Source organism: Bradysia coprophila (genome assembly GCF_014529535.1).
Source record: "Bradysia coprophila strain Holo2 chromosome IV unlocalized genomic scaffold, BU_Bcop_v1 contig_84, whole genome shotgun sequence".
Taxonomy (NCBI): domain Eukaryota; kingdom Metazoa; phylum Arthropoda; class Insecta; order Diptera; family Sciaridae; genus Bradysia; species Bradysia coprophila.
Genome location: NW_023503376.1, coordinates 4,287,176 through 4,307,891, shown reverse-complemented (window position 1 = coordinate 4,307,891; position 20,716 = coordinate 4,287,176). Strand labels below are relative to the sequence as shown.

The 20,716-nt window shown below is 40.8% G+C and overlaps 1 protein-coding gene across 1 annotated transcript; it reads left to right on the top strand.

The window, feature by feature from the left end:
- The first annotated feature begins 124 nt into the window (after window positions 1–124).
- On the top strand, window positions 125–19,896 carry LOC119072566 (WD repeat and FYVE domain-containing protein 3). Its single transcript, XM_037177806.1, has 17 exons — window positions 125–309; window positions 3,709–4,042; window positions 4,117–7,068; window positions 7,137–7,317; window positions 7,386–7,540; window positions 7,611–8,212; window positions 8,282–8,501; window positions 8,562–11,120; window positions 11,184–12,095; window positions 12,163–12,381; window positions 12,450–12,729; window positions 12,794–13,255; window positions 13,323–13,390; window positions 13,449–13,888; window positions 13,950–14,710; window positions 14,780–15,029; window positions 15,094–19,896. The coding sequence occupies exons 2-17, from the start codon at window positions 3,836–3,838 to the stop codon at window positions 15,257–15,259; spliced, it is 10,434 nt and encodes a 3,477-aa protein (XP_037033701.1). The 5' UTR covers window positions 125–309; window positions 3,709–3,835; the 3' UTR covers window positions 15,260–19,896.
- Window positions 19,897–20,716: the final 820 nt, after the last annotated feature.

The window sequence follows — 20,716 nt, the reverse complement described above, 5'->3', positions numbered from 1 at the left end:
ACCTTTTGCAATGTCAAAACAAACCGGAAAAAAATGCACACTCTCCAATGTTTATACATTTTTCTCTCTTTGTTTTGAATAAATTCTCTCTGAAAAGCGAAAATCGATTAAATATCTCATTAAAACGTCAACGTAATCTCCAGAGTAGTCTACATGAAAAAATTAAATCGAAAAAGTTTTGTCTTGTAATTCGCGACAATAAATTTTAAGAAAATCCTAACTTCTAAGATTCCAAAGCGCCCGTTTCATAGTTGTCTTATCGTGTCATCCAGTGTAGTGCAAAATGAACTAAAAATCATACCAAGAAAAGTGAGTTTTCTTGCTAAATTTGTTTGTTTTCTGCACTTTGGCTTTCGATTCGAAATTTTCGTAGTGTTGAAATCGATAAATCCAAAGTTCCTTTTAGTGCAATTGGATATGGAACTTTGGGGTTTTGTGAGAAGGACTAATTTCGATTGATTATTTGAGCGAATTACTTAGATGGACAGGTTCCTTCAATTTGAGAAAAGTTTATTGAGATAATTTTGATTTGTGAACTAAATTCGGCCGAATCTCACGACGACGACGAGTCTTTCGACCAGGAAAATTATTGTCATTTTTCGTATGGTGATAATAAATATGCGCACACCTTATAACAATTTCATTTTCTTTTCATTTTGCTTAAAAAAACAACTTTTGTTCTGGTGTGTTGACAGTCCTAGATTCACTTTTGTGCTGAGAATGCCACTTTTTAATTGTTGTTTTTTATGAACGAAATTAAAATGTGTGCCGCAATAAGTAACAAAAATGCAAATTAATATTTTTTGTGTGTGGGATGACACAATTTAGTTTTACATTACACATATCGCCTAACGGTGTGTATTTTATACGTTGTTATGAAAACAATTTTATCAGAATCAATTTTATAAATAAACGAAAAATTGTTTTGGAAGTGTGATTTAGCTGAAAACGAACTGTGCAGAACAGTGGACATGAACAACAATCAAAATGTTATAATATTATTAATATGGGATGTTAGTGTGATTATATTCCATCGTCATCCCATTGGGAATTTTACGTTTACATTACCATTGACGTACGTTTTTATGTCGCACTTGATTGCCGATCGATGAGTTGTTGTCGATGGATTCAAAAATTAATTTTGTTTTCTTCACAGGGGTGTAACTTAGAACAATTTTTATTGTCGCTGCTTAGAACATTTTTGATTTTTGTACCAGCCCTGTTGAATGTCGTTCAAAAACATCGAATCGTTTTTTAATTTTCTGAATGTTTTCGGCAACAACGATTTTCTGTTATAGTAACTTTTAATTGTCTTCGGCAATTGCCTAAAATCGATCATGTCCGGAGCGATAGCGGAGGACTTGACGCAGTCTAACTTCCAAAAAAATAACGAAGAAAATTTTTTGAGACGCGGCAACTATATATAGACGAGAATTTAAGTTTCTTTCCTTTGGCCTGTATCACCACAAATCCTATTCTATCTTATTCGCGCTTCAAATACGAGCAAAACGAGCTATCACTTGACTATGTAACTTTAAAATTGACGGAGATACATCGTTTTGAAATTGGTCACTTTGATAGAAAATGCACCAAATTAACGTTTTCCAAACAATCAAAATCTTTCAACTTACTCTGTATGTTTCTATCTGTCTATCTGTCTATCTATAGACGGTCGATCTCGGAAAATAGTCAGCCAATCTCCATGAAATTTTGCAGGAACCTCAGGGTGGGCATAAAAATGAAAATGTGATACGCCATTACCCCAGGAAAAACCAGAATTTTGTTTTATTGGCCTCGAAGTGGTTTCTGAGTGTGTTTTTCGAGGGTCGGGAACGCGTTTTCGGCTGTAGCTTAGCTGTATTGAAACCTACAGAGGCGTGCGACCCATCAAATGAAAGGTATTCGTAACACGATTCGAACAAAAAAATAATTAAAAAAATCGGGTCAGATTCGTTTGAGCTAGAGTGATTAGAGTGACCAAATTTTGAGCTACTCGAGCGTAGGATGAAAGGACTAATAATTTTTTGGGTTATGAGAGATAGAGAATTACTTTCTTCGGCAAAGTCTCAGAGTTTTACGAGTAGAAAAGAAGGGCATTTGCGAAAAATGTCGAAAGTTGGAAATGGGTGGGTCAATTGGGGTTTTGGAGATATTTCTTGAATGGTGGCAGGTAGAGAATTACTTTCTTCGTCAAATTTTCGATTTTCGTCAAATTTTCGATTTTCGTCAAATTTTCGATTTTCGTCAAATTTTCGAATTTCGACAAATTTTCGAATTTCGTCAAATTTTCGAATTTTGCCAAATTTCCGAATTTCTGTTATAAACTGTTATAAAAAGCAGTGTTCTAAAACTTCTAAAACGACTGATATCCCAACAAAAATCTCTTCGAGAAAGTGTGACGCAGTCTTTGAAGTACAATTTATAAAATGAATGATATCGCTAGAGTTGACGCTTTCAGCTTCGTTACGCAAAAATTAAATTTTACACCCAATTTTTGTTCAAACAAGCTGGCTTAGGTTTTCTCATCATCTGCCAAATAATTTTTACAAAAAAAAATTTTGACTGGAAACAACCAAAATTTTACCAAAAAAATCTGCGTCGCAAAGTGGCAGATGTTCAGGAACATACCAGCAAGAAAATTTATCTGCCACATGCGACGCAGATTTTTTTGGTAAAATTTTGGTTGTTTCCAGTCAAAATTTTTTTTTGTAAAAATTATTTGGCAGATGATGAGAAAACCTAAGCCAGCTTGTTTGAACAAAAATTGGGTGTAAAATTTAATTTTTGCGTAACGAAGCTGAAAGCGTCAACTCTAGCGATATCATTCATTTTAGAAATTGTATTTCAAAGACTGCGTCACACTTTTCTCGAAGAGATTTTTGTTGGGATGGTATTTTACGACAATTTTTATGGTAAAGTGGTACTACACCCGTGGTTTTCTTTATCAGGTCGCTAATTTTATCAGAAGGCGGAGAATTTTAAATTCTTTTTTAATGCCTGGCAGATACAGTTAAGGTGACTCTTCGGAATGTCACTGATTTTTGAGCACATAAAGCAAAATTATTTTGAAAACTTGAGAATAGACAGACGTACGTATACGATCTTTACCAAGGACTTTACTACGCTTACTATAATCTAAAAATGTTGTGAAAATGTTGACGGGACAGTGTGTCACAAGTTCATCGTGAGAAATTCTGATTTGTCGTGTTCGTAAAAGTACAGCGGAAATCACCTTCGTTCGCACTTGTTTTTTCAATTTTTGTATAGTAACGAATGTCTGAACATTGTACATTGTGTCTTTTCTGCTTCGACACCATGTACAGACAGAGACAGTGAATTTTCAGCATTAATTTCCTACAGCTGTTTTTCAGCTGATCCACACAATAAAACTGTTTGTATGCACTTGGTCGAGAATTTCCCTCAGAGTCGACTCCCACACTGTTTTGCGTGTGTCGATCAGCTGAAAAACAGCTGAAGTAAATTCATGCAGAAATTTCACTGCCTCTGACTGTAATTGCAATCGAATTTCATTGACACCCATTCGTTGACACATCGGCCAAGAAATTTTCACGTTCTTCTGCATATTCAATTCCGGATTGGAAATTAGTCTGGTGAATGGTTCAATGGATACTTCTACTCAGTTGCTTTGTTCTAGAAAACATTAAAATCTCGGCAGACATTTAAATTCTCTGAATTCTTCTGTTTCAGATGAACCACCAACAGTAATCCAAATTTAAAAATAAACGACAAAGAAAACCACAAAAAAATCCCCATTAAAATGTGCACATTCTAAAGACTCATCGAAAACAGACTCACACACACATCCAACCACAAAATGAATATTATGCAAAAGTTACGCGGCCGACCCGGCAGCGGTGAATCGTCCACCGAATCATCGACGGCTGATACCGAATCGCCGCACACACAACTGGGTCTGATGCATTTGAAGAAATTGTTTAACGAATATTCGCATCCGAAGGAACCGTTCAGCGAATCGGAAAGGGATTTCAAATTGTACAACATGTTGCCACTGTTTTGTAAGGTTAGTTGAGCTCTTTGTGTGTGTGTGATCCTTTTGTAGCGACGGAATTCACATCTTCCTCTCACTTCCACAAGGTATTTGGCACCACCCATGCGGCTGACATGAGCGAAAAATTCTGGGACATTTTAGCATTCGCGCAGCAAATATCCAAATTGATGGTGTCCGAGATTCGCCGGCGCGCTTCAAATCAATCGACCGAAGCAGCCTCGATAGCAATTGTTAAATTCTTGGAAATCGATAATTGTGAAGAGTCTAGCAACGGTTGGATGTTGTTGTCCGCATTGAATCTATTAGCGGCAGGAGATCCTTCCATTATTCAAGTGATGACGACCGCTTCGGTGCCATCGACCCTAGTCAAATGTTTGTATTTGTTCTTCGATCTTCCCGAAATACCGGAAGCCGAGGCCGACATCAACGATGGATCCGATTTTACACCACGCGAAAGGCGAATTCTGTTGCAGAAAATATTCGTTCAGGTGTTGGTTCGCCTGTGCTCGCATTCGTATCCGGCTGAGGAGCTGGCTCGTATGGACGATTTAACGCTACTGTTCTCCGCCATTACATCGCAATGTCCAACGAACAACGACATTTGGAGGAAATCTGCAGCTGAAGTGCTGACAACGCTGTCACGTCACGGACTCTCCGATCCCGTCGTTAATTACGTACATTCCAAAGGATGCATAGCTCTCTGTATCGACAATATGCAACGCGTACCAAACCTACGGCCACTGGAAATAGTGGAAATGTTCGTTGCCGTCTTCTGTTTCCTGAAAGATTCGAGTGAAGTGTCGCAGGTGTTGATCGAAGACTTTCGCATCAACCAAGGCTACGTATTTCTGACCGATTTTCTGATGAAATTGGAACAGGAACGGCAAAAGAATGCCGAAGCTCAAGCAACGATCCGGAATTTGGTGTTGATGATTGCATCGTTGTGCATGTGCGGTTATGTCGAATTGCGGCCTAGTCAAAATCAAACGAATTCACTGTTCCAAATGCAGGGATTCCAGATGCCACAGGCAGCATCGCGTGGCACTTCCGTGCGAAACATTCATGCGTTTCAAGTGTTGCAGACGGTGTTCCTGAAAACGACATCCACGACATTGTGTTGCACCATTCTGGATGCCATCTCTAGCGTCTACCATTCGGACAATGCGAACTACTTCATTCTTGAGTCGCAGGGTACGCTCAGTCAGTTCATTGAGAAAATACACACGAAAAGTCCGACGGTGCAGGAGAAGTTCTTCGAACTGTTGGAGTTCATTGTGTTCCAGTTGAACTTTGTGCCGTGCAAAGAACTAATTTCGTTGTCAATTCTACTGAAGAGCAACAATTCCACTAGCTGTAGCATTCTCTGCATGAAAACGCTGCAGAGCATTCTACGGCACAACAATGTGTTCAAGGATGTTTATCGCGAGGTGGGCATTTTGGAAGTGTTCGTCACCTGTCTCGTCAAATATTCATCGTTTTTGCAAAGCCATGCCGTCGTCGAGGCTGGATCTCATGACGTTGATTTGGACAATTTAACCGAAATAGAAAACGATCCGAACGAACTGCTGGGCAAACATATGATCGATGCGCTGACGCTTCTCATACAACAATCCAATGCAAATTCGAATGTTTTCAGGGAGAGCGGAGGGGCCAAATGTGTCCATGAAATGGTGAAGTTTCGGCACTGTCGCAGCTATGTCTTGTCTATGATTCGTGAACTGATGTTGTCGGCTGGCGGTGAAGATGATATGCTGTTCATATTGAGTACGATGCATTCGGCTCCAGCCAATAATGTTGAGCTGAAAATTCAAATTTTGAAGACACTTCTCGGATGTTTACGCGACAGCCATAGAACCCGAACGATTTTCCGCAAAGTTGGTGGCTTCGTGTATGTGACAAGTGTGTTTGTGTCACTCGACGGTAAGCTGGGAGACACCGCACCGGACAAACTCGATCTACACAACAGTGAAATTTTACAATTGCTCCACATCGTCTGCCAGACATTGGCTACGGCGATGCGATTTGAACCGGCGAACGCTAAATTCTTTCAACAGGAAATTTGCAGCACATCCCTGTGTGACACATTGAGACTTTTGGGCTGTTTCTCTCTGACCACCAAACTGGAAGACAATCAAACCGAGATCAGCGTGTCGGAAGAGCTGCAACAGTACTACCACCGCATATTTACGGGAAATGTTCTTCAACCAGAATTCAATCCAGACATTCCGCTGTCGTTGACATTCATCTGCCTGATATATCGGTTCCTGTACGACATTGCACTGGACAACTTCGATAAACCGAATTTGTCGGGCGTGGTCAACATTACATCACCGAATCTTCCCACCCAAACGAATACCAAACCACAACCGAAGAACGATCCCCGAAGTGTTGTCTCAACGTTGAACCTTACACAACCACTTCCCGAACCATTAATCGTTCATCCAGGCGTTGTCATTTGTATGCTGCAATTGCTTCCATCCGTTGAGCATATGGACGAATGTCAAAAGTCGTTGTCGTTGCAAATTTACTTGGCCGAAGTTATCAAGAGTTTGGTGCGAAGTGAACGAAATCAACAGATCATGTGCGAAGCAGGTCTTGCTGGTCATTTACTGGGTGTCGGTCGAGTAGCACTTAGCGAAGAGAAAAATTCGTTGCACGTGGCTTTACAATACATTCTGGAACGACTAGCTGCCCAAGCACTCCAGCCGACCGAGTTGCGTGAATTTCTTCGTCTGGGCTCGCCGTTGTGTTGCGAAAGTCCGAATCTGAAACAACCATACAAACCAGGCGGTCCGGTTCCATTGACTCGCATCAAAACGCTGGTATCGATGACCACGCCACGAGACTTCCGAGCGCATGGTTCGTGTACGCTGCCTCCATTCGTCGAAATGGATATGTCGGCCGAAGGTTTCGGTTGCTTGTATTTGCCCAGTGTTGCACCGCAATCGCCTAATGTTGGCAACTTGGACAGTGCTGTCATCGGTGGCATTGGCAATCAGGATCGACTGTTTCCGCCGCAAACCGGTCTCACCTATTCGGTAATGATTTTGGTCACAAGCTTTCCACTCGACGTCTTGCACCACTAAACGGAAATTATTTCTTTCAGACGTGGTTCTGTGTGGACAAGTTCAGTGATCCTAGAACCGATCCGCATTGCGTGAGATTGCTGACACTGATACGCACCGTTAATAATCCGAGGGAAGATAATTTGGTTTGTCTAACGGTTTTACTGTCTGCTAGGGATAAGGCCATCATTGTGTCGACGCAGGAGACACTGGTACCACACAGTGAGTATAGAAAAACCATTTTTTTTGACATTTTTTTTAGAAGAAACAAATTTCTGTCGATCATTTAGACGTAGGTGAATGGGAACCTGAGGGAACCGGTGACAGTAGTGCCCGAATTTGGTGTCCAGATCTACTACACGAAGGTCAATGGCATCACTTGGTTATCGTTCTAAATAGAGCAGTTTTGAAAAATTCCAGCTTCTCGTTATTTTTGGACGGTCAAGTAAGTAGACACATCGCACTCATCATACCTCAACTGTAAATGCTAATTCAAAATGCATCCACCTTTCCAGCATATGCACACCCAAAAGCTGCATTACATTTCCCAAAATCCGGGCGCCGGTTCCACAAGCCTATCAGTAGCTAATTCAGTGTACAGTTTCATTGGAACGCCGCCCGCATGGAGACGATATTCACGGTTGTGTTGGAAGCAAGGTGTTTGCCATTTGATCGAAGACATAATCAGTCCACAAATGGTGTCGACAATATTCGCTTTGGGTCCCCATTACATGGGTTCGTTACAAGCGCCCCAATTCAGCAAGCAATCTGAACCGGTTACTCCGTTGGTGTCGGAGGAACGAGTTGTGTTCGGCCTGAATGCGAAGGCAATGTCCCAATTGACACTGGCGAAAATACGAAAAGTCTACAGTAAAGCCGACAACAAGTCGATTGCAAAGCAGTTGGGGATGAGCTCGCACGAGAATGCCACACCGATTCGGATTCTTCATAATTCAGCCGGTCATTTGGCTGGACCGTCACGAACGTTAGGTGGAGTTGTTGTTGGATATTTGGGCGTACGTGTATTCTCACCACATCCGGTTTCAACCATGATGGATACCGTCGGTGGATGCAATGTTTTACTGGGTATAATTGCGATGGCTCAAGATGTGGAAAGGTGGGTTAAATTGATCGCTGTCCTTCTTTGGACTTGAAATGATTTTACGTTTCTTTCGTTCTCGTTCAGTTTGTACGCAGGCGTAAAGGCATTGACGTGTGTGGTACGAAGCAATCGGGCGGCACAAAGCGAAATGAACAGGAAACGAAGTTACCAAACGTTGGCCATGTTCTTCAAAAAGAAACGAAATCTGCTCAATTCTCACATATTGCATCTGACATTCAGTTTGGTGGGAACGGTTAACAGTGGCCAGGAATCATCGGCGATTCCGAACGTTACAGCATTTCAGGTAAAATCAAAAATTTCATTTCCATTGATCGTAAAACACTGATTCTCATTCTCATTGCAGGACATGCTGTGCGACCTGGAAATATGGCATGGTGCACCGAACGGTTTGCTTCGATCGCTGCTCGAACACTTGCTAGAATTGGCTTCCGAGTCCAGCGAAAAACGTTCCAATATTCGCATAATGCGTGAACTGCAACTGGTTGCAAAGCTGTTGCATTTGATCACCGAAATTTACGATCCGGGAACGCGAGAAATTCTGTTTTCATTGCTGACGATTCTGTTGGGCGGTCAACCACGGCACAGTGATTTGCTGCTATTCGGTCAATTCATTGTCGCTAAAATGCCTCAATCCGCGTCGGATAGTGAAAAGTCCATCACACTGACGAACGTTTCATACAATGCGGCCGACGATAAAGACGATCCGGAGCAACATCAACAGAACACGATAATCAGACGGATTTTGTTGCGGAATCGGTGTTTGACTTTGCTGCATAGTCTTCTGTTTACCAATCGTAACACCGTGTCAAATATCATCTGTGACGACATATCCCGCATCCTCGGCCTCGATTGGGTTCTGCTGTTTATGCAGCCGCAAGTGCACAAGTCGACCGTAATTCTTGGACTTCGAATTTTAGTGGTCATGTGTGCCAGTGAAACATTAATCAGTCGATTCAGAGACGCTAGTCAAAATGGTGGCTATCTGCGGTACACCGAGTTCATTTCGCAACAGAACAACAATTTGGTGCTAGGTCAGCCACAACTGAGTCCAGCAACCACAAATACAACCGCTTCAGTCGTACAAGTTCAACCTGGCGTGCAATTACCGGCACAAATCGCCAGCGAAGTAAATACAGCTGTGCTACACATACCGGGATTTCAATACCTCGAGTGGCTGATGCCATACCATCTTGAAATCCCCGAGATTTACTTTTTGCTGACAGCGTTGATAATGGGCCAGCCGGTGAAACTATTAGGAACCGATCATACCAAACTGGATCTGGATCGAGTATGGGCATTTCTATGGGGCGGACCAGTTTCTCATACACCAGTCGGATCGGTTGCACCGAAAGTTACTTTATGCCCAGAAGCGGTTTGTGTTCTCTTGGCCATGGTACGAACAATTGTTCACACTGACGAAAAGCTTGACTGGTTGATCAGTCATCCGGTGACAATTGTCCAGGTGTTGTTCTCCCTGTATCACAATCTGCCCGATTTCATGTCGGTCATTATGTCCGCTGAAGTTATCAACTCACTGGCAGCTGTTCTATTTCCAATTGTCAACAAGAATGGACCAGATTCGGAACCGAATAGCGGTGCATCCACACCAGAGGACAACGCGAACAGCGGTGTCATGGCAATCCTAACTCGACAAGAATCTCAACTGACGAACAATTCGGTCAGGAAATTCATCATCGATTTCTTGCGAGTCGTTGTCGTTGACTCATTAAGTTTATCGTTGACGGGAAAAGCAGCACCGGTTATCGATCTGGTATTGGACTCGTCACCTGAGAATAGTGAATTATCGCAGCAGGTCACTTTCCAAACGGAAATCATTTCGGCGCTCATGGACCATTTATTGGCTGCTGATGTCTTAGTCGGAGAACAGGCTGCCTTGCCGATCGTGCCATTACTACAGAGTCATGTGCAAAACATATCTCCGAACGTGTTCTATTTGACAGCACGTGTGGTCGATAAAATGTGGCAAGGGCAATTAAGCAAAGATCCCCATGAAGTTTTCGATTTTATCATCAAACTCATAGGCCAGGCAAAGAGACGTTCGTCATCACTGTCTCTGGAACAACTGCACCACTCGCTGAACCGAATCATTCTATATTTACTTTCACGACCCACCGAATCTGTTGCAGAACAGATGGCCGTTCTGGAAGCATTGCACAAGTTAACGACAAATCGACTGTTGATTTTTGGCGCTGGTAACCATGAACTAGACTTCATCGGTTGCTTAACGTATTGCTTGCTTCAACTCACTGCTGATCTGAAAATTGCTCTGGACGCTAATACTACCAATCGTAACACAACATGGCACGTGAATCCAACTAGTGAGGTGATTGAAGCCCGTGACGATTTCTTGAATCAGCATCAAGGAAGAAATTTAATTGTCGGCGCTGCCTATCGGGTGTGGGAAGAACTATACGTCTGTAAGAAACCAGCGATCGAAGAGGTGTTCAAGGTGACACTCACAGCTCCAGCTAGTAACGCTAAGGCGCCCAGTTTGACTGCAACACGAGAACAGGTTATCGATGTAGCAACGAAATTGTGGCATAATTACGTCGATTTAGAACGGAAGTCTAGCTATCGCGTGCCATGGGAATTGCACAATCAAATTCAATCAAAAATTCAGAAAGTTACTGGCGGACTGACTAGACTGGCCAGCCGTACGAAGGTTAAGAAAGATGATTTCGTTAAGACAAAATCTCAAGTGGCCAAACGGAAGGCTTTACAATGGACATGCATGAATGTGGGACTGATCAAAGATCTTTGGGACATGAAATGCATCCAGCACATCCAAATGACTCAACACACAAATCGCTATGTGTGTCAGGATTGGCTGCAATCTGAAAGGGAATTGATACGGGAAAGAGGACTCTGGGGACCAGTAAAGGTAAGTGTAACCGTTTTGGGTTACGTTTCTGTGTTGATTTAACAAACCGGAATCGATTTCCAGAATAACACTTTGGACAAATGGTTGCTGGATTCGACGGAAGGACCGCATCGCATGAGAAAAAAGACCATGAAGAATGACCAATTCTACCTCCAATATCCATATCGACCAGAACTAGAGCTAGCCGACAATCGTCAATTGAAATACAAAGTGGCTCAGAGTTTCGACAGCAAATCCTATTTCACCTACTGCCAGTTACCACCGAGAGTCTTATGTGAACCGGATTCAGTATTAGAAGCCAGCAAGTCGACAGAAAAGGGTGACGTTAATTCGCCAGTACAAACACCGACTGAACATCCACCAACAATATCGAGAGCACAAAGTGAGCCGGGCGAAGAGATGGACGAAGAAGAGGACGAAGTGTCGTTGGTGTCTGACAACCAAACACTGATTCGGATGCTGGAAGAACACGAGAAAATTTCGCATATGTTCCGATGTGCCCGTATTCAAGGTCTGGACACCACCGAAGGTCTTCTACTCTTCGGTAAAGAGTATTGCTATGTGGTCGATGGGTTTACTTTGGTGAAAAATCGAGAAATTCGTGATATCGATTCGCTACCACCCGGAACGTATGATCCGATTGTGCCGAATCCGGGAACCAGTCCACGACGTTCCATTACAATGCGTCAGTGTTCGAAATTTTCGTACGAGGACATACGCGAAGTGTGCAAACGGCGATATTTGCTGCAACCGATTGCGTTGGAAGTTTTTTCAGGCGATGGACGTAACTATCTGTTGAGTTTTCCGCGAAAAGTGCGCAACAAGGTGTATCAACGCTTCATGGCCACGGCTACTATGATTGCCGACAGTGCTCAGCAAAGTGTGGCTGGTCAAAAACGGGGTGCAAGTGTTGAACAAACATCTGGCATATTTAGCAGCTTGATCGGAGAAACATCCGTCACGCAACGTTGGGTCGTAAGTGGAGTTTTTGTGATGATTTGATCCGTATCGTAGCAATGAACTCGACACTTTTTACTTTCAGCGCGGAGAAATATCCAATTTTCAGTATCTGATGCACTTGAATACGTTAGCAGGACGATCGTACAATGATCTGATGCAGTATCCAGTGTTTCCGTGGATATTGGCCGACTACGAATCCGAGGAACTCGATCTCACCAATCCAAAGACATTCCGCGATTTTGCTAAACCGATGGGAGCACAGAGCGCAGATCGATTGGAACAATTTCAGAAACGATACAAGGTATGTCAGACCTGACCAATGTCATTCAAATCCATGATTGACTAATTAACCATAATTGTTCCGTGAAGGAATGGGATGATCCGCATGGTGAAACACCACCGTATCACTACGGAACGCATTACAGTTCAGCGATGATCGTTTGCTCGTATCTGGTGCGTTTGGAACCGTTCACTCAACACTTTCTTCGGCTTCAAGGCGGTCATTTCGATTTGGCTGACCGCATGTTCCATAGCATTAAAGAGGCTTGGATGTCCGCGTCGAAATTTAATATGGCCGACGTCAAGGAACTGATTCCGGAATTCTTTTACCTGCCGGAATTTTTGAATAATTCAAACAATTTTGATTTGGGTGAGTTACATTGCCGTCTGCCGAACGTGCATTTTGAAAGTAAACGTTCCCTCTGTTCTTAAAGGCTCCAAACAGAATGGTGAATGTCTCGGTGATTGCATTCTACCGCCGTGGTCGAAACAAGATGCTAGAGAATTTATTCGGGTGCATCGGCAAGCGCTGGAATGCGATTATGTCAGTCAACATTTGCACCAGTGGATAGATTTGATATTCGGGTTCAAACAATTGGGATCGGCTGCCGTCGATGCTGTTAATGTTTTTCATCACTTATTTTACGAGGGAAATGTCGACATCTACAACATTGACGATCCGCTGAAGAAGAACGCGACCATCGGCTTCATCAATAACTTCGGTCAAATTCCCAAACAATTGTTCAAGAAACCGCATCCGTGCAAGAAAATGCAATCGAATCGTCATACGATCACCGACTCTGGGCCACTCATTGCGACCGGGAATGTGACACAAGTGGATAAGCTGTTCTTCCACAATTTGGACAATTTGAAACCGAGTCAGCAGCCGATCAAAGGTAGCTGATGAATCCACTTGCAACCATTTGACCATTTTGTAACAAATTTCCTTTTGTTTTCTTGCAGAGTTGAAAGGACCCGTAGGACAGATTATCCATCCGGACAAGACTGTCCTGGCGGTGGAACAGAATAAGGTAAACGTTCGACATAAATCACATCAATCAGATCAAATTTTCACCAAAATATCCCCAGGTTATGATGGCACCATCGTTTACTCGTTACATTGCTTGGGGCTTCGCCGATCATTCGCTCCGAATCGGCATGTACGACTCAGATCGTGCACTGTTCGTATGCGAAGCCGCCGCTCAGAATTCGGGAGAGATTTTAGCTTGTGCTTGTCCGAATGCTCGAACAATCGTGACGTCTGGTACCAGTTCGGTTGTAACCATTTGGGAATTTGATTCGCGCAGAAAAGCTCTGTACGTGAAGCATTCACTTCATGGCCATACCGATGCTGTTACATGTCTAGCGGCTAGTCCAGCGTACAATATTATTGTGTCTGGTTCTCGAGATGGTACCGCTATCGTTTGGGATATGTCCCGATTCATTTTCGTTCGACAGCTACGAGATCATGTCGGTGTGGTGGCAGCTGTTAGTATCAATGATCTGACTGGCGATATAGCTACGTCAAGGTAAATGTTTTCTCTTTCCTGTTTTGGGCAGTGACTTCCAATTCCATTTTTTCTGTCTCAGCTCCACATGGCTCCATGTGTGGTCACCGAATGGGGATCCATTGGCCATAGTTAATACGAGTGTTGGCAGCGCTGATCGAATGCAGCAAATTTTGTGTGTGGCATTTTCATCGACACGAGAGTGGGATCAGCAAAATGTAATAATCACCGGCTCAACCGACGGCGTCGTCCGAATGTGGTCGATGGAATACGTTCAAGTGCCCATTGCGGATGAGGCCGTAGAGGAGCAGACGACCAGCGACGAGAAAAAATCAACGAAAAAAGTCGATTTGATCAAACAGATGAGTATATCGACGAGTGATGGCAATGAATTACAAAAATCCGGTTCGGAGAGCAGTATATCGGAAGCTTGCGATAGTGTTAAGGAATCGACTAAGCGATTCGAAAGTGAACGCGATGATTGCAGTGATAAAGAGGAATCAGTCGAACCGAAATCGTCAGCGGTCAATGAACTGGAAGTACCAAAATGTGCAATGAGTAAACGGGGCAGTTTGACGAGCGCAAAATCGTTACACGAATTGAAGCATGAGCCGTCTGTCGATAAGGAAAAGAAAGGTCGATGCTCAGCTCACAATGAAATGAATGAAGATTGTGCAAAGTGTAAAAGTGAATCAGTTTCACGAGCCACTGGTGCCGATGACGACGAAGCGGTAAAGGGGCGTGGTATTCGTCCGAGCAAATCAGACACAAGTTTAACCGACTCGTTCGTTGTTATCGACAACGAATACAATAAGAAAAAGAATCAGAACCTGTTACGGGACGGTAAGTGGATCTTTGGATGCGAAAGCTGGACGGTCCACAAGTTTCTTTACTTCCTTTTCATCGTTGCAGGTTTCAAATGGCAACGACAACTGGTTTTTCGCTCAAAACTAACCATGCACACCGCCTACGATCGCAAGGATAACACCGAACCAGCGTCGATAACCGCATTGGCCGTTTCGAAAGATCATAAGACCCTGTATGTGGGCGATGCCAGAGGCAGAGTATTCTCGTGGAGCGTTACGGAACAACCTGGTCGGGGAATGGCCGATCATTGGCTGAAAGATGAAGGTGCCGACCAGTGCGTTGGATGCCATGTAAAGTAAGTTGTCTCGTCACAATCCCGTTCCATCAACCGATTCGATTTGGCGAATTCTCTGTTACAGATTCACACTGTACGAACGCAAGCACCATTGCAGGAACTGTGGCCAAGTCTTTTGCAATAAGTGCAGCCGATTTGAATCGGAAATTTCGCGACTGAGAATTTTGAAACCGGTTCGTGTGTGCCAGTCGTGCTATGCGTCATTGCGTCATCATTCAACGGGAGACTAGTAAGTTGACTTATGTTTGGGGACTTATGTAAATCGTACGAGCATGGATAGTCATTGCATTTTGTTAAAATCGCTGATCACTGATTCTATTGGATTAGGTTTTGTGTGTTCGGTGTTCGTATCTGCAAAGTTAACTAGTCGCCACCATTTCTTACTCGAGTAACAGCAACGTCTTCTAAAAATTTCTTTGCCTCCAACGATGAGTTTTCGCATTACGCTTTGTTGTTCTTCCTTGTCAGTTGAGGGAGAAGACTATTTTTTCGCACAAATTTTAACAAAATGCAATGTTTTCTGTGTGAGGTCATACACAATAATTCGGGGACAGTGCACGATCGATTTTCTTGAGTACGTTGACTCGCCCAGTGCTCTGTAATAGTGTTTCAAGGGTAAAGTTTTTTCAATTTGTAATTTAGTTTTTGTAAGACAAAGTTTGAAATTCAATTGACCAAAGTTTTCCGAGCCTCGTAACAAGTAGAAAATGATCAAAATTTCGATTTTTATTTTTAAATTTTTTATTTATTTAAATTATTGCTTTTTTAAACAAGAGAAAAATTGATATTATTTTATTGTTGTTGTTATAATTCATTCAGTGCCGCTTTTCTACCGTTTGTCTATACAACCTCTGGGATCTTGAACATTTCAAATGTTCGATAAGTCGAATGAAAGACATTCAGTCGCTGTTCATGATAGCGAAAAATGATTTTATGAGTAACGTCACCAAAGCAGTGCGTAAATGGATTATCAATTACATGTTTACGCCCTAGTGCGTTAAAGTGACGTTTGTAAAAATTTTGTTCCTGACTTGTGCCCAAACTGGAACTTTACATATACGATAGGTTGTCACTCTCGGCTTTGTCTCGGATTGACAATTTTCACATCTACTGTGTAAAATTTCCATTTAGGCACATGTCATGGAACGGCTCGAGCTGCAAACGCCACAAAATAAAAATTTCGAAACAACAACTTTATCTACGATTTGGCGATTGATATCTATAATTTATGACAGATTGTGGTGTTGGTGGCACACGGTGCGCCTTAACCAACTTTAAATAGAAGTGTCGGATAACAAAAAAAAATTTCTTTTGTAATATTGACGAGGGGTGAGTAAGTAATTCATTTATTTATAAATTAGCTCGAACCGCTGGGAGATTTTTGAGGTCGGGATGCAGTGACTCCTCATGACGTGCTCAAGTCTAAGCTTTGCAATGATACCATGTCATGCACGAGTGGCAGGAGGTGTCTGTTTTAAGGCATTTTGAATCGAGGTCACTCTTCACTTCAAGCTAAGCGACAGATATAATTTTGTTGCTCAAAAAGTCTACCGCTATGGAACAAAGGTGCCCAAAGTTGACCGAAGTTGACTAAAATTATCCAAAATTAACTTTTGTTTAAATTTGGTCGGACTACTTTCGGAAAAAGTTTTATATGCGTTCGAAAGGGCTCATAGAACCTTGCCACAACAGCTTCTTACTCACTTCCCAGATCGCATCGTCTTGCTGTTATCATCTTTTGAAAATTGTGATGTTTTGACTTTTCAAGGCCCCTGCTCTGCAACCAGGTGGACTAGAGTAACTATTTTCATACGAACGATCTTGCAATTAGTCCCCCTACTAATCACAATATAAATTGGGACGCTAGGCGACTCGACGGACCATGGGTGGTCATTGCATCTCGACCTCAAAAATCTCCCAGCAGTTGGAGCTAATTTATAAATAAATGATTTACTTACTCACCCCTCGTCAATATTACAAAAGAAAATTATTTGTTATCCGACACTTCTATTTAAAGTTGGTTAAGGCGCACCGTGGGCAATTAACTGAGATTTTTATGAACATTTTCACCAACTGACAGAACTTTTGGCAACACCAATAATTTGACATACTTTTCCGCACTTGTATCGGAATCAACAACATTTGGGTTGATTGCGTCTCTCCTTTTTTTTTAAATTGATTTAGTGTTTGTCCCTTGTTGCACAAGTTGATTTTCGTTGCACACATTCTAAATTTCATGGACTAGTTTTAGGCCGACTAAGATTGACTTTGTGCAACACGGATATTGCTTTGATATCGAAATGAACATCGTTTTAGCACTAAGTGCGGTCTGGAAATTATATGTTTTACGGACGCGTGTTCTCCGGTGCCATAAAACAACATTTGTACCAAAAATAGCTATTCAATTCGATCCATCAAGCGTGATATTGATTCCTACTGATTGATTGATGATCAGATAAAGCGGCACTGTTGTTATTACTGTAAAGGTATTATATTTGCTTGTTAGTTGATTTCTAATTTTATTTTTTATAAAGTGCGAACGAAACAAAAATTATTCACAAACAAAGGGAGAGATTAAAATTATTGTGAAGAAGGAAAAAACAAAACAAAAAACCGAATCTGTGCCGATAAACTCTGGTGGGAATCCAGCTTAATCGAATTCGCAAATTATTTTGCTTTCTTTTGACATGATTTTCATTGAGAAAGGCACAAAATTCAAGAGTAATGGAGGAAATAATAGTGTTTTCCTTGCTGGCAAAAAGTTTGAATTCAATAAATAGATTGTAACCGGAACTATAGACTCCCTTTATGCCCTAATATGTAAGATATAATTCATTCATTCATCCAGTTGATAGAAATATTTGTTGCGAACATACTACAAAAACCAAGAAAAATGCGACGTTGACGTAATTTGATCTCGTACTCGTAGAAATATTTCGCAACAATTGCGTTTATTAACGGAACAATTACCGTGATTTCATTACTCATTCCGGATTGAAAGCAAAAATGTGTTTTGCTGTGAATTTTGGGGAGATTTTTCGCGATCAGAAAAAAATATTTCCACGCGAAGAACAGGTGGAACGGAAACTTATTGAAGCTACTTTCAGAACACATGCCATGTAAACTAACGATTTCAATTCATTTTATTAAAGAGGAAATCAAGTATGGTCTCTGCTATAGATAAATAAAAAGAAATGTTTGTGTAGTCGCTTGATGAACTTACACCATTTTGCCCCGTTTCAAAAAGACTCTGCGGAAAGAATAAAAAAATCTAAATATTTTCGGAACAAAAAGATCTTAAAGAAGGACGTACGTAAAGTGCATGTCATGACATATTATATAACGACCAGGACATGTTAAAATTACATCAAACTTAATTATCCAAACCAAATATTGAATTGAATATCATAAATTGTATTTTAGATGCCCTCTGGTAAATAGAAAAAAATGAAAAAAAAATGAAATAACTAAATTATACACAAAAGCAAAAAAGAAATAAAATTTAAAAAAAATGAAGAACACGTGACTTAGATAATCCCAATTAGAGTGTAAAATTATTAAACAAAATATTTATTAAAATATAACAAAATGTAGCAAAAGGAATAGAAAACAAAAAAAAAAGTAAATTGAACAGAGGATAAATGTATAATTTGAATTGTGATAAATTTAATGAATTACGATACTGTAATCGGGATAATATATCTTTCACCACTCACAATCCTTACATTATTCAAACACATTTTTGAATTATGTTGTACAATCGCATAAATACCAACACAACACCCATTTATAGATACAGTATACACATGCACACATCCATACACACAAACGATTTATCGTTTAAAATGCTAATTATCGTCGACATAACACAATAGTTATTTGTTGATCGTGGTGAGAAAATAAGAGAATTCCAACAAGAGCGAAGCAAGAGCTCAAATCACTTGAATTGGAATTTTCTATTTTTCCCCGAGTTGAACGAAACGCTTTTCATGTGTGCGTTCAGCAAAAATTGGTTTTTGTCCACTAAAAAAACATGAAAAAGAAGTGTAAACCAGCAGCTACTAAAAGGCGCTAAAAATAAAATTAAAATAAAAGGCGCCAATAAATGGCCAATCCACGAGACAGTCAACAAAAAAGTGATTATTTTAGTCATTTGAGAGAATTTGATGGATAGACAATAGTGCAATGCAGTTTCATAATTCCTCAAAAGTTAGTCATACCCTGTTGCATGTACAAGTCTAGCGAATCATAAGCAAAATGAAAGTAAACTTTCATTCTGTTTCATCAATAGCCATGCTAGTAAAAGATAAAATTCTCACAAATCTTCTCACTGCACTTGAGTGGACAAAATAAGAATTTTTCGGCCACACCCACATGAAAAGGTTTTATGATTTGTAGGCCTAAAAATACATAAAATGCACACAGACTCTCACAATTGAACACAAACACACAGAAATCCATCAATAACATGAACACACTGATTACTTAAACGTTAATTAAATTTACAAGGATTTTTTGCCTTTTTGTAAAAACAATGTAAAACTGATACTCCCAGGAATCTTCAAACATGACTTGAAAAATCAACAATTAATTTCTATACAAAAACAAAACGTTTAAGAAAACCCAAGAAAAACAAAACAGAATGAGAAATAATAATAAAAAAGTAAATTAATGAAAAGTATAGTAGAATAGTTGAAGATAATAAATAATAAAAAAAAATGTAAAATCAGTATTTATATAAAATAAAATGAAAAATAATAAAAAAAATCCTAAACTAAGGCAATGACAACAAAAAAAAAATAAAAGTAGACAAATAATTGAATGGGAAAATGTGCTAATAAGTAAGATTTCAATAAAAATATATACATGACACATCGTTAGCGTTTATCTCTAACTCAAGACGTCCCAAAAGTACAATACACATGTGACGAAAAAAATAGCTGATCGAAAGAATCTGGCAACGATAAAAAATTGCGGGAAAAGTAGGAAAATAAGCAGGCATCACTGGTCAGAGAAACATTTTTCTTAATACAGTCACTGGAGCCGGTACAGCCAACGGTCCGACGTATTTGATGTCTTGTGTGATCGGTCTTGTCTAGCACTACAATCCCCTGTACTGAAATTTGAACGAAGTCGACCCCTTATTACCCGAGATAATCAGGGTGAAAAAATTTCCATCTGAAAACCACCGATTTTCCAATGAGCTTTGCCACGAAAACGATAATTCCGAGAGAGACGAGATACACCACCTCGTTGAACTCGTAATGAAGCAAGGATTTCATGGGTATTATATACTATACACTTCTAGAATCCGGATGGCATGGCTAGCCGATTGTTCGAAGATTTCGCGATTCACTCTTAGCTTTTAAGAAAATCGGGTTTGTACAAACAACAGTAGCTGTATTGGCGAGAAAGCAAGAAAAACTGCGTATTTTCCTACTTTTCCTGCTTTCCCGAGAGCAGGAGGTTTTAGAGTTTACAATAGGGTGTGTCGATTTCAATTTTTGTTTTTAGTGATTCCGGATTCCGCCCTACCGCGATGCACCCTCGCACTAGCAATAATAATCAGCGAAAAGTTTTTTTTTATAAGTCAATATAAGCTTGCACCGTCACTTTTTCAAAAATTTTCGAGCTACATGAGATAGCTGGATTATGGGTCGAAACCAAAAAAAAACTACAGATGCTTT

Bases quoted from the DNA above. Each gene is read 5' to 3' on its own strand.
- LOC119072566 (XM_037177806.1), top strand. From the start codon at position 3,836: ATGAATATTATGCAAAAGTTACGCGGCCGACCCGGCAGCGGTGAATCG. The intron at 7,318-7,385 runs GTGAGTATAGAA...TCGATCATTTAG, and splicing joins GGAGACACTGGTACCACACA to ACGTAGGTGAATGGGAACCT. The intron at 12,096-12,162 runs GTAAGTGGAGTT...TTTTACTTTCAG, and splicing joins CCGTCACGCAACGTTGGGTC to CGCGGAGAAATATCCAATTT.